Source organism: Halichoerus grypus, chromosome 1 (assembly GCF_964656455.1).
Source record: "Halichoerus grypus chromosome 1, mHalGry1.hap1.1, whole genome shotgun sequence".
NCBI lineage: Eukaryota > Metazoa > Chordata > Mammalia > Carnivora > Phocidae > Halichoerus > Halichoerus grypus.
Genome location: NC_135712.1, coordinates 210,309,369 through 210,323,453, shown reverse-complemented (window position 1 = coordinate 210,323,453; position 14,085 = coordinate 210,309,369). Strand labels below are relative to the sequence as shown.

At 48.8% G+C, this 14,085-nt stretch overlaps 1 protein-coding gene across 4 annotated transcripts in view; it reads left to right on the top strand.

The window, feature by feature from the left end:
* INSR (insulin receptor) overlaps positions 1-14,085 on the top strand; it is a 125,702-nt gene that overhangs the window by 84,451 nt on the left and 27,166 nt on the right. For 2 of the 4 annotated variants that reach the window (XM_078055985.1, XM_078055982.1), the window contains exons 6-11: positions 572-786; positions 1,743-1,869; positions 3,855-4,105; positions 5,608-5,775; positions 9,417-9,618; positions 11,186-11,221. In XM_078055985.1, the coding sequence (XP_077912111.1) occupies positions 572-786; positions 1,743-1,869; positions 3,855-4,105; positions 5,608-5,775; positions 9,417-9,618; positions 11,186-11,221 (999 nt within the window). The remainder of the gene's footprint in view (positions 1-571; positions 787-1,742; positions 1,870-3,854; positions 4,106-5,607; positions 5,776-9,416; positions 9,619-11,185; positions 11,222-14,085) is intronic. The other 2 variants (XM_078055994.1, XM_078055989.1) reach the window with 1 other exon arrangement.

Sequence of the window (14,085 nt, the reverse complement as noted above, 5' to 3'; positions counted from 1 at the left end):
CTCCTGGTCCCCTTTGACATTGACTGCACCTACTCCCTGCTGAAATTCTCATCTCTGGCCCACAGGATTCTGCTTCTTGGGGATACTCTCCCTGCCTCCTCATCTCCCTCCCAGGCCCCTTTACTCCACCTGCCTTTGAGAGTTGGCGTGCTGGGTTCCCAGCCTTGGCTGTCTCTCTAACGATCTACGTGTGCGTAGAGCTCCAGCCCTGGCTTACCCTCAAGCCTGTCTCTAGCGGGGTGACCCCCAGAAGCCTCAAATGCTACATGTACAAAATGGAACTCCTTTCCTTGCCCCAGCTGTCCATCCTCATTTCTCAGATCCCCTCCCCTCGAGGTCTGCTGACTCTGGGTCAGTAAAACAACAGAAAGCCGGACTAGCTGTGTTTCCTGTAGATGGAGATGGACTCACGAGCGACAAGTCTGAGGAGGGCTGTCCAACAATGCTGTCAAGGACCCAGGTTCTGTCCATTTTTGTGCTCCTCAGGGTCACAACTCCAGCCATGGCCCCGCCATCTTGGCGTTGGAGGTGGCAAGGCAGCGAATGACTAGGTTTGTGTATGTTTCCGTAGGAACTACTCTTTCTACGCCTTGGACAACCAGAACCTAAGGCAGCTCTGGGACTGGAGCAAACACAACCTCACCATCACTCAGGGGAAACTCTTCTTCCACTACAATCCCAAACTCTGCTTGTCAGAAATTCACAAGATGGAGGAAGTTTCAGGAACCAAGGGGCGCCAGGAGAGGAACGACATTGCCCTGAAGACCAATGGGGACCAGGCGTCTTGTAAGTGGGGATGTCCTGGTCCTTCCAGCCCATGGACCAGATAAGGTGGCCGCCCTCCTCCTCGAGAACTGCACTGGCCCTTGGGGGTAGGGTGGAAGTGTCATTGCCCCCCCAATGAGCTAAAACAACTCTATGTCTCGTAGAGTTCTATTTCTGAAATACCGAGGACAGGTGTATCTTAGCTTTGTGATTACAGAGATACAGTGCCTGATACTGGAAGATGCCACATCCACATTGAATGAATGAATGAATGAATGATTCGATTCTTCCTTATAGATGGTCTTGGCTCCAATGCTCTAGCAGGTCCTGGAGCTGCTATAGAGCTGGGGGCTGCTGGCTGACTACACTCCTCTGACAGGTTCTCTCCCGAAGGGACATCTGAGGCTTGACGCACCAAGGCTTCCATGATACCCTCAGGGGGAGTTCGGTCCTTGCAGCCGAGCGTGGGAATTCAGGGGAGGGAGAGAGCAAGGCTGGGGTGGAGCTTAAGGGAGGGCTTGCAGTCCACTCTTTCTAAGGCATTGTCTCTCCACCACCCGCTCGCTCTCTACGCTCTCTAAACTCCCTCCGCATGTGTTCACTTAGCACTGGAGTTACGTCTTGCGACACGTAACCTCGAAAGCCCACGTGTATGACAACATTGTGCCAGGACAAGCGTTACTCTTGAAAAATCACTCTTCCCAATAATTATTGGCCCGGTGTCCTTCTTGAGTTGGTGCTACTTACTGTTGAGCCTCTGGCCAAGTCACTGGCTGATGGAAGGGGCCAACTCACGTGACCAGCTTTTGCCCCCGAACCCCGGCAGAAGGCGTGTGGGAATGCGACCCATCCAGGGAATAGCAGATTGACATCTCCCTTCTCACCGGTGCTCTTGGGGATGTAGGATCACCTGTTCCGGGCTGCGCTGGAGCAAGGTTTTAATACTGATATTGTTATTGTTTTTAAACTTTCCTTAGGTGAAAATGAACTCCTTAAATTTTCTTACATTCGGACATCGTATGACAAGATCTTGCTGAAATGGGAGCCGTACTGGCCCCCTGACTTCCGAGACCTCCTGGGGTTCATGCTTTTCTACAAAGAGGCGTAAGTAGAAGATAAAGAGATATGCGGGTTGGGTGTGTTCGGAGGTTCCCCTCGGAGACTCCTCTGTCTCTCTCTTCCTTGGGAATAGCTATCATAAGCCCTTTTATACCATCTCACAGGCTGATGGCATGTGAGGTTAGTAACACCCCCGTTTGTCAAAACCAGAAATTGAAACAGACAAGTTTCTTTTGGTGAGTTTCCTACAGCAATATTCCATTTTGCCTCATGTCCACATATCTCAGCAAGATATCCTTAACAAAATCTGCTCAGTCTGCTTAGTGGGTTTTTAAAGATTGATTTTCGTATCGATTTTGTATTTTCTCCAACATTTAAAGAATTGTGGCAAAACATACACGACATAAAATTGGCCACTGGAACTGTGTTTCTGCGCGCAGCTCAGTGGCATTAAGCACATTCACAGTGTTGTGCAACTATCACAGCATCCATCTCTAGAACTTTCTCATCTTCCCAAACTAAAACTGTCCCCATTAAACAACACCTGGTCGTTTTGAGTACAGTTGACCCTTGAACAATGCCAAAGTTAGGGGTGCTGACCACCTCCCCTGGTCAAAAATCCACATATAATTTTTGACTCCCCGAAAACTTAGCTACTAATAGCCTGCTATTGACCGGAATCCTTACTGATGACATAAGCTGTTGATTAACACGAATTTTGTATGTTATATGTGTTATAGACTGTATTCTTACAAGAAAGTCAGCTAGAAAAAAGAAAATGTTATTAAGAAAGTCGTAAGGGGGCGGCATCTGGGTGGCTCAGTCGGTTAAGCGTCTGCCTTCGGCTCAGGTCATGATCTCAGGGTCCTGGGATCGAGTCCCACGTTGGGCTCCTTGCTCCGCGGCGAGTCTGATTCTCCCTCTCCCTCTGCCCCTCCCCTGCTCATGCTCTCTCTCGCTCTCTCTCTCTTTCTCAAATAAATAAATAAAATCTTAAAAAAAGATAAAAAAAAGAATCATAAGGGAGGGAAAATGCATTTACAGTCCTGTACTGTAAAAAATCCACACGTGAGTGGATCCACGAAGTTGGGGCCATGTTGTTCAAGAGTCTATACGACTGTGCTGAAAAAAAGTTTTTTAAAGATTTTATTTTTAAGTAATCTCTATACCCAACGTGGGGCTTGAACTTACAACCCTGAGATCAGGAGTTTTAAAGGGAGATGATGGAAGTTGTGATAGTATTCATATTAATAATTGCTCCATCTTTGAAGATTTATTATGCTCCGACTGTGTGCCGAGAAGTAGCAGATAATCTCTCATGCAGTCTTTTTTTTTTTTAAGATTTTATTTATTTATTTATTTGAGAGAGAGAGTAGGCACGTGCATAGGGAATGGGGGAGGGGCAGAGGGAGAGGGAGAGAGAATCTTTTTTTTTTTTTAAAGATTTTATTTATTCATTTGAGACACAGAGATACAGAGAGAGAGAGAGAGAGAAAGCATGAGCAGGGAGAGAGGCAGAGGGAGAGGAAGAAGCAGGCTCCTCGCTGAGCCAGGAGCCCGATGCGGGGCTCGATCCCAGGACCCTGGGATCATGACCTGAGCCAAAGGCAGACGCTTAACCATCTGAGCCACCCAGGTGCCCCGGGAGAGAGAATCTTAAGCAGACTCCATGCTGAGTGTAGAGCGTGATGCGAGACTCCATCTCACAACCCTGAGATCATGACCTGAGCTGAAATCAAGAGTCAGTCGGATGCTTAATGGACTGAGCCACCCAGGCGCCCCTCTCCTGTATTCTTACCAATAAGTAGTGAGGTAGTTGGTAACATCATCATCACTACTGATATAGTCGGAAAATTGAGCTATAAGGGAAGGGGTCCCTTCTCTTTGGGATCTGTGTCATTTTTCCTTGTGGCATAAGATTGTTGGTGAACAGGAGACAACCCTGTAGGATGTCACCTTCCCTGCTGCAACTCTCCATCCTCAGAGCGAGAGTCATGGCATGATAACCACCTTCTGCTTTGTCTTGAAAGCCCTTATCAGAACGTGACCGAGTTCGATGGGCAGGACGCGTGCGGCTCCAACAGCTGGACGGTGGTGGACATTGACCCGCCTCTGCGGTCCAATGACCCCAAGTCGCAGAACCACCCAGGGTGGCTGATGCGGGGTCTCAAGCCCTGGACCCAGTATGCCATCTTCGTCAAGACCTTGGTCACCTTTTCTGATGAACGCCGCACGTACGGGGCCAAGAGCGACATCATCTATGTGCAGACAGATGCCACTAGTAAGTGTTTCTTACGTGAAATGGACATCTTGCCTTGAACGGTTGACACGGTGATGTTGTAGGAAGTGCTCTTTGATGTGGCTCTTGGCTTCTGAAAGAGCCGGGTGCCCAAGTTTATAATTTCAAAAGACAAAGCAGTAACAACAAGCTACTCTGTTCCCTCCCATTCTGGAAAATTTTCAGATATTCACAAAAGTAGAAAAATGAGCCCCATGGACCATCTCCCAGCTTCATCGATAATGTTTTGCTATTTTTATTTCATCTCTGTGCCCCCTTCCCCCTTCATTTTTTTTTAGTCGGTGGGGGGGTGGTGCTGGACTATTTCCTAGCAATTTAGTGGTATTTGTATTTTCATAAAGCCTAAGTCCTTCTCCTGTTGTGGAGGTTCTCAGCCCTGGGGTGATTCTGCCCCCCTGCAGACCTTTGGTGATGTCTGGAGACCGTTTTGGTTGTCGTGACGGTGGACGTGGGGCTTACCGGCATTATATGCTGCTCAGCATCTGGCGATGCACGGGGCAGACCCCCACGACAAAGAACTATCTGGCCCTAAATGTCTGTAGTACTGAGGGTGAGAAACCCTGTCCCATGGGATATAGTCCAGACATTATGAGCCAGCCCCAGCTTTTTTGGCTAGTGCCCCCCTCTTCTTGTATCCTCCAGCAACACCAGAGGACTCCACAGTTTCTGGAAGCTTCTAGCTTCTGGATCTTTGTACGCATGATGCCCTCTGCCTTGAGAGCCTCACCCCCCCCATTGACCCCCTCAGCCACCTGCATTCTTGAGGGGCAGGTTTTGTGGAGCCCAAAGGTGGTGTGTTTTGGGGGGTGTTAGATGAGGTGTCGTCTCAGTGATACGGATGACTGGCATCCCAGTGCTGAAAGTTACCCCGTGACTGGGTTCAATTTGGGCCGAATGTTACCTGGAAAATGTGAGTGTATTTATCTCTTCCCACTATCCTTCCTTTCCCCAGCGTCTTTCCAGTGCCTGGAACCGAGACAGCTCGCCACACAGTTGGAGCTTTCTATGTATAAATGTGTGCTGCATAAATGAATGAACGAATGGCTGTGTAATCTGTGGTATGAATGGACTGTAATTTGGTACCCCGTGCGCTTGCCCGGTGAGCTTTCCACGTGTCTCCAGTTTTCTCTGCTCTTAAATAACACTGCAGCAAACATCCCCATGATCTCTCTAACCGGTGTGTTCCTTCTTCTTCTTTTTTTTTTTTTTTAAAGATTTTATTTATTTATTTGACAGAGAGAGACACAGCGAGAGAGGGAACCCAAGCAGGGGGAGTGGGAGAGGGAGAAGCAGGCTTCCCGCTGAGCAGGGAGCCCGATGCGGGGCTCGATCCCGGGACTCCGGGATCATGACCTGAGCTGAAGGCAGACGCTTAACGACTGAGCCACCCAGGCGCCCCCCGGTGTGTTCCTTCTTACGCCCGCCCGACAGCCAGTCCCCGCCCCCTGCTCATGGTGCACCTGTTTTCCCTTTCTCCTTTGCAGACCCTTCCGTCCCCCTGGATCCAATCTCCGTTTCTAACTCCTCGTCCCAGATTATTCTGAAGTGGAAGCCTCCCTCTGATCCCAATGGCAACATCACACACTACCTGGTTTTCTGGGAGAGGCAGGTAGAAGACAGTGAGCTGTATGAGCTGGATTACTGCCTCAAAGGTGAGTGGAGGTGGGTGTGGGAGCAGATGATCCGCTTTGTCCTGCTTCCAGGCAAGCATCTCCCCCCCACTCCATGCTGGCTTCCCAGTGTAAGTGTGGGGGCACGTGCCCACACACACCATCTTGTACCAAACCACGCAGACCCATTTCTAAACATCACCGCCTCATGACACTCTGAAGACTCGTGTCAAAACCAGATAGTTCCATGTCTTGGCACCATTTCCATCTGAAATTTTCTCCCCTTCCCCCTTCCCCGCTGTGGGGATGCAGCTCTGTTAACCTGCTGAATTTGGGGGCTAAGCTAGGAGTCGAGAGGTTAATGACAAAGTCAGGGAAGAGTTTTAGCCCCTACATTTAGACCCTTAACGTTTTAAGAGTGGAGGTAGCCAGGAGCGGTAATGCGTTCCCTTCTGTGCTTTCCATGAAAAATTTATGCTAGAGATGATTCTCCTCCCCGCCGCCCCGTCTTTAATCTTGTTTACTTAACAGCCTTCATCCATTTGCAGGAAAACAGAAAATTATCTGAGCCTCAATCTAGTTTGTATAAATTAGTTTAAAATTTTAAAGCTGGATTTTAAAAAAACCCCATCAAACCAGAGAAACAGATGTCATTTTTTTTCCTTTAGTTTTTTTTTTTTTTGGTGTTGTTCGTTTGTGCTTTATGTTTGTCCGTATTTATTTTTCTTTAGATTGTTTTGAGTGAGCGATTTCCTCAGCCCTTGACCTTGGAGGCAAAGGCTCAGGGACTGCTGGTGAGGCGTGGCGGGAGGCCTCGAGCCTGCGGGCGACTCTTGGCCGGACGTCTGACCTGCTGTAGGGCTTTGGGCAAGTCACCGGGCTTGTCACCGGCCGCCACCTTTTCGGGAGAAGGGGCAGGAGGCCAGATGATCTCCGGGAGCTGTCCCAGCTCTAAGATCATGTGCTATATGTATGCCTGTGACCTCATTCCCTGCCTGAGCTGAGGCTTGCAAACGTGATTTATCTCCTCAGATGCTTTATATAACTCAAGAGCAAGCACAGGCCTCAGCTTAGCTGTGAGCTGTTGGCCCTGCATTCGAGTAACTGAAACCACCAGCTTGAACCACCACCAGCAACAGCCCTCGGTGCTTCCCTTTTTTTTTTTTAAAGAGTAACAACTTCAATTCTGGAAGTCTAAATCTATCATTACAATGTGGCTATTTACACATGGCTTACTTTGTAATGATCGCAAAGTTTGTGGAATTGATAAATAAACTTACTAAGGACAGATATGGTAGGATTCCACCCATAGGAGGTCCCCAGAGGAGTCCCGTCCACAGAGGCAGAAGGTAGATGGTGGGAGCCAGGGGTTGGGGAGCGGGAGGGGAGTCAGTGTTTCATGGGGACAGAGTCTCAGTTCGGGGAGATGAGAAAGTTCTGGAGATGGATGGTGGGGATGGTTGCACAACAGTGTGAATGTACCTAATGCCACTGAGCTGTGCACTTAGAAATGATTAAGATGGTAAATTTTATGTTACGTGTATTTTACCACAATTTGAAAAACGTACGCAAAATAAATAAGCTTACTCACTATGACTGGGAGTGGTTTCCCATTAGTATCACCAGTAGGGTATTTTTCCCCCCAAGCTTTATTGAAATATGGTTGAATTATAAGATATTGAAAGGTAAAACTGTAAGATATTGAAAGTGCCCATCGGGATGATTTTGATATACCTGTATGCTGTAAAGGGATTTCTCCCAGGTAGTGAGTGAGTTCATACATCCATCACTTGTATTGTGTGTGTGGGAACATTTAAGTTCGACTCCCTTAGCATATTTCAGTTCTAGAATACGGCGTTACCAACTGCATTTTTAAAAATTGTGGTGAAATATATATAACATAAAATTGACTATCTTAATCATTTTTAAGTGCACAGCTCAGTGGCACGAAGCACGCTCACACTGTCGTGCAGCCATCCCCACCCTCCGTCTCCAGAACTTTCCATCTCCCCAAACTGAGACTCTGTCCCCATGAAGATGGACTCCCCACCCCCCACCCACCCCCGGCTCCCACCGTCTCCTCTCTGTCTCTGTGGATGGGACTGTCCTATGTGCCCCATTACCTATACTTTCACTGTGTAGTCACAGAAAAACCATGGGACACTATGTGCCCTGCGGTGGGGGCCAGAGAGGGTAACAGGAGTGAAGAACTGTGTGTGGCCTGATCAAAAGGTCCTTTCCTCTCCAAAAAATTCTTAGGATCCTCCCACACGAAGGAAACCCGACCTTTTTCTTCCACCCATTATGCCATGACCAGTCCCTGTAATGGTTAACCCAGCCAGGTTAGTCTGTGTCTATTAATAAATGTTAGAAGTGTTTTTAAGAGATCCTTGTAGCCATTCACAGCTGTATAAATACTTGGGCTTCTGAGTGGATACTCACCATTCCCGGGAAGGTACTTAGAGCCCATTGTCTCCAGGACCCATTCAAGGGGAGAGGAAAAAAAATGCTCAGTAGCCCCTAGGAGGCTCCCAGTGCAAGGGCTGGTGGCGGGAAAGGTGAATCCCAGGGGCCTTCGTGAATTTTGCCCGATGAGAGTAGCATTCATCCTCACAGTCGCACCCGAAGCATGTGTGTGGCCTGCACGATGGATGACAGGTGTCCCTGGGATTGGACTCGGGGGTCGCGACACGGCCAGCTTCGGCACTTAAAAAACAACTTTGTGTTTTTGAAAAATGTCTTCCCCCATCTCCCCTCGTGTCGTTAGTCCAGAGTTTCTCCACCTCAGCACTGTTGACATTTGGGGCCAGATCATTCTCTGCGGCGGGGCTGTCCTGTGCCTTGCCGGACAGTGAGCAGCACCCCCGGCCTCACCCCCCAGGTGCCAGAATCTCCTCCACCCCCCAGGATTCCTCACAGCCAGAATATCTTGCCCAGTGTCCGGGGGGTGGGGGACGGTGCAGAATCACCCCTCCCCCACCCCCGACCCCGGGGAAGAACCACTGCTCTACTGATTTCTGGATTCCTGAGTGAACTGTAGATTCTTTAATTTGTAACCATTGGGTCTGTAGGTCGGACCCTTTATATGGCCTCCCGTTACTTTATATGGTTGGCTGGCTGATTGATTCATTCATACAACTGTCACCTGCCCCCTCAGCCTTTCTCTAATCCCACCTCCCACCGTCCTGTCCCTCATTCTGTCCTGCTCATTACTTGGGGTTCTTGGTGACTTTTGGCATGCCAGGGAAATTCCTGCCTCAGGGACTTTGCACTTGCTTTTTGCTCCGTCTGAACTGCTTTACACCAAGATGTGTGCGTAGCTCATTCCTTTCCTTCATTCGGGACTGCTCAGCAGTCACTTTCTCTGAGACCACCTCGTAAAAAGCATCAGCCCCACACATCCTCTGATGTTCATCCTGCGAGCTGACCCATGGTATATGTGTTTATGTTTCTTATGTAGCCCCCCCAATTCCCAGCCACTAGATTGTAGGTTCCATGGGGCCAAGACATACCTGGTTACCTTAGTCTCCAGTCCAATGGGGTTATGGTGTCTTCTAGTTTCTGGAACACCCTGACATGCACAGGTGTCCCATGTGCCCAGCCCCTCCGAGAAGACCCCCTTGGCGGCGTGCATGTTGTGGGCTCGGGGAGGATCTGAGGCCACCTGCTCTGCCTGTCTCTAGGGTTGAAGCTGCCCTCCCGGACCTGGTCTCCGCCGTTCGAGGCCGAGGGCTCCCAGAAGCACAACCAGAGTGAATACGAGGAGTCTGCCGGCGAATGTTGCTCCTGCCCCAAGACGGACTCTCAGATCCTCAAGGAGCTGGAGGAGTCCTCTTTTAGGAAGACCTTTGAGGATTACCTGCACAATGTGGTGTTCGTCCCCAGGTCAGGACTGTTCCTTGGCTCTATGTGGAGGGGGGGGTCATTAGGGGAACAAGATGAAGAGGGGAGCCAGGGGGTGGGCGGGTAAAGGAGGAGATTCAATAGGAACCTTACCAGGAAGAGCAAATAAGCACTCCAAACGGGGACAAGGTAAAAAAAAAATAACAAAAAACAAAAAAACCCCGCAAACCCTCAACATTTGCTTTCCCACGTGGCCCAAACTCTTTATCCCAGCCTGGGGCCTCCGTCTGCGTTCTTAAACGAGCTCCATTAGATTTTGCGGCACACCCTGAGGAAGGCCTACCTGGCCCCATGCTTGATTTACCTTGAAGTCTCAAGCTCAGAGCATTCTCTGTGTTCATCTCGCCAACCTTCTTGTCCTTCTGGAAATTTCTACTGCATCTTCAAAACCGGGAGGCTTCTCCTGTTTAAATCTGTTGAGTTTCCTTTAGGAGGGAAGGGATGTGCTGATGTACACGGGCTCTGAGAGGGTTTGCAGTGAAGACGACCCCAGGCCACTCCTCTGTCGTTGCCTCTCCCAGAGGCAGAGACGCTCAGGTAAACGGCACGTGTCTCTCGATGCCTCAGTTTACTTATCTGCCATGTGCAGATAATAATAGTTCTTGTTTCTTAGGACCGTGAGAGCACGTGAGTCACCCAGGCTTCACAGCCTTGACCCTGTGGACGTTTGGAACCAGCTCATCCTCTGCTGTGGGGCCGTCCTGTGTAGGATGATGAGCCACATCCCTGCCTCCACTCACCCGACACCCCAGCGCTGTCTGCGTCCTATTAGTTCATGAGTCTTTAGAGTAACCCACTGACGTAGCTGTCACCTCCCTTTCATGGGTCCAGAGCCAGTGTTTCTGAGCTGGCGAGGGATCCGACCCCGGATCCGGCTGCTGGTGAGGGGTGTGGGTTGTGAGACGCCTCCTATCCCGCCCCCTTACCGCCCTCAGCAGACGGGCCCCCCAGCAATGTCTGATGCAATGCGCTGTCTCCAAAGTGGATCGAAACCCCAAAGGGTGACATTGGGATAAAATAAGATTTTAAAATGGGTTCCTTCAAATGCCTATCATCGCTTCCCTTAAGAATAGACGTTTTCCCAGAACCATCGATGTGTGACATTTAAAAAAAAAAAAAATTCTTTCTTGCGTTTTTTTCCCCCCGACCCTGAGTCCAAAAGAGCGCTAAATGTCAGAGCCCAGGCATGGAGGGTGGGGGGCAGTTACTGTTTTACCCGTTAAAAACAAAATGCTACTGGACTTAAGGAAACGGCCGAGTCAGTTGTGATGTTTAAATGTAGTCAAGTTTGGCATCTGAGGGGGATACCCCAGCTGGCCAGGTCTCGGGGGAAGGGAGGGTATTTTCTCTGATTCTCCCCCCGCCCCCGCTGTGTTCTCTGCATCTGATGGAGATGATGTGATTTGGGGGGTGGGAGACGTGGTCCACAGTCAAGGGCAGGGCACCCTTGGGCCGCTCGGAGGGAATGTGGCTTCCAGGGTGTCGGAAGCCAGAGGTCTGTCTGAACGAGTTCTGTCTGTCCTCAAAGTGGTTGGTTTTGTTTTCACAGAAAATCCTCTTCAAGCCCTGGTGCTGAGGACACTAGGTACGACTCACCTGCAGGAGGTCTGCGTGGCCGCTGGGGGCTGCTCAGCGCAGGGCCGGCGGGCCAGGCAGGGCAGGAAGCATGCTGTGTGCCTTTGAGACTCCAGAGGCTTCCGTGGCCTTAATGCATGTGATGGGCTGCTCTGCAGATACTGGAGCCTTCACGAATTCATACGGGAACTGCCTTCACCCTCAGATGGGATCTGGGCACAAATCTGCACTAACACACTCTTACTAAAATGTAGAATCAAGGGGCGCCTGGCTGGCTCAGTCGGTGGAGCATGTGACTCTTGATCTCTGGGTCAGGAGTTCGAGCCCCACGTCGGGGGCAGAGTTTACTTAAGAAAAAAAATAGGACAGAAGGGGGTACTTTCCAGGCACCTCTTAGATGCCACGCATTTCCCCCCCCGCGTTCACCCGCTGAACATTTATTTAAACATTTGTTTATCGGCACCTACGGTGTGGGCCGGACTACGCCTGGACCCCACAGTCTGAGGCACATGCAGCAGGTCGTGGGGGGAGCCTGATCTGCGAACAGAATGTTTTTATTTGGGGTGGCAGGTGCGGGGCTGCAGGCGTGTGAGCAAAGGCATGCCGTGTCGCTGAACTCCACTGAGGACAGGCGCGCTTTCCTTTGATTTGTGTCTTGAAGCTCCAAGGGGGCTTGTCCTGGAGGAGAGGACAGGCAGAGAGAGGCTGGGGAAAGGAAGGCCTTGGGATGAATCACGGGCCCCTGGGAGGAGCCAGAGGGGAGCTTGCAAAGGCAGGTCAGGGCCACGTGGAGGGATGCTACTCTCTCAGCAGAGGATTTGCTTCTTGATTTTTCAGGCCTATTTGTGTGGCCCTGATCTGACCTCTAGTGGCCATTTGGAATATAACCTGCAGAAAAGAAAGGCCTAGACATTTGCGGCTTGGGTCCATCCACATCGGGGTTTCTCAAATCCCAGACGTTTGACATTTAGGGCCAGATCATTCTCAGATGTGGGGCCCGCCCTGTGCATGGTAGGATGTTGAGCGGCGTCTCTGGTCTCACAATGCCAGTAGCTTACGTGTTCCCCCAAGTAGTGACAACCAAAAATGTCCCCAGACACGTCAGATGTTCCCCCATGGTGGGGGGAGGGGCAGACTCGCCCCTGGTTGAGGACCACTGGTTTGGTATGAGATTGTGGGGTGTGTAGGCAGCGGAGAATGTGGGAACCCCAAACGACAGATAGCGGGGGAGGGGGGTGACCGCATATACATTCGGCTTGTTTGATGAGACCTTTTCATGTTCCAGTTTTCATGTTTGGACACCCATTTCTCAGTAGTTTTTCCTGAGGCACCAGTGTCGTGGTCATTTGGGAAAAGGCCCATTTATGCCTGGATGGAAATGTTCTGAATCTTGCTAACATGGGTCTGTCTTTGGTTTCCGTCCAAGAACGTCACTGGTCTTGCAGATGAAAAGACCAAACAAAAAATCTTAATGCATGTCCCCTGCCCATGTAGGGTTTTTCTTCTGACTACAGTGCAGTAGAAACTAAAAATTGACTTCAAACATTTGAACAGAAAAGTGCTCCCTGGTGATTTAAAGTTGATTGCTTTGATACCTTTTGGGAGAAGCAGATGTGGAGACTTTCATTAAAGTCCATTTGGAAAAGAGTGGGAATGAGAATATCATGTACCTTAAATTTGTAGAATATCACCAAAGCTGGGCTTTGATGCTTTGATGCAAAATTAAATGATTTTGCTAGTTAAGAAAACAACCTAAAGAGGTAAAAATAGAAATGTATTGTGAGGGAGGGGAAATCGTTGAACTTGCAAATATAAGGATGAAAACCACAAATAACTAGAAGTAAAGCAGGTGATCTGAAACTAGGGTCGAAGAAAGATTTTAATGTTGAATTCGCTGGACAGTCTTGTGTTATTTAATTTGAAGCTTTCGGTGAGGAGGAAGGTTTTAATTTGATCTGATTCAAGATGAAGCAGAAAAAATTAAATATTCTAATAACTTTGGTAAATGAGTAAAAATTACGTCCCAAAAAGGCCCTGGGCCCAGAGAATTTTATAGATGAGTTATTTCAAACTCTGTGATATAGAAACTTTTCTGAGCATAGAAATCTATGGAAATCTTTCCAGGTCATTTTATGAAACTAACATAACGTCCCTTAGCAGAACTTGATGTAGATGCTATATTGACAGAAACCCCAGGACCAGCTAAAATGAGACTTTAGATCCAAACGTCCTAAATGAAACAGTGTGCTGACAATATTGTTTCACTCAGAAGTACAAGGATGGTTTACGATCAGGAGATAACGATAATTCATCAGGGGCCCAGTAAGGAAAATCATATGATAATCTCATGAGACAGTATTAATTAAAATTCCTAATTTAGGGAAATGAGCAAAAAAGAGGCCTTTTAGAAAAGCGGGAGTAGAATACTTCTGCTACAAGGTAAATAAATATTACCTAGATGAAACCAACAGCCAAGCTAACGTTGTATTTAAACTGTCCCTGTTACATTGAGAAGGAAGCCCAGTGTCTTCGTTACTAATTAACATTTTCCTGGGTATCTAGCCAATGCAATAAGACACAAAATAGAAATTAGAATAGCAAAGAATGGATTGTGTGAAATAATGTCATTGATATTCGCAGATAGCCCAGTGCAAGGGTAGACGTGCTGTGGTGTTAACAGGCGGGACAACCTGCTGCCCATTTTTTTGCTCAATGAAGTTTTATCGGAATGCAACCACTCCCATTTGTTTATATTTTGTGTACGCCTGCTTTCAAGCTACAATAGTTGTAAAGCCCATCGAAAGTTGAGTAGAGACAAGTACTTGGTGACACAGGCCCTGCAAAATCCAAAATATTTACTTCCTACCATCGACA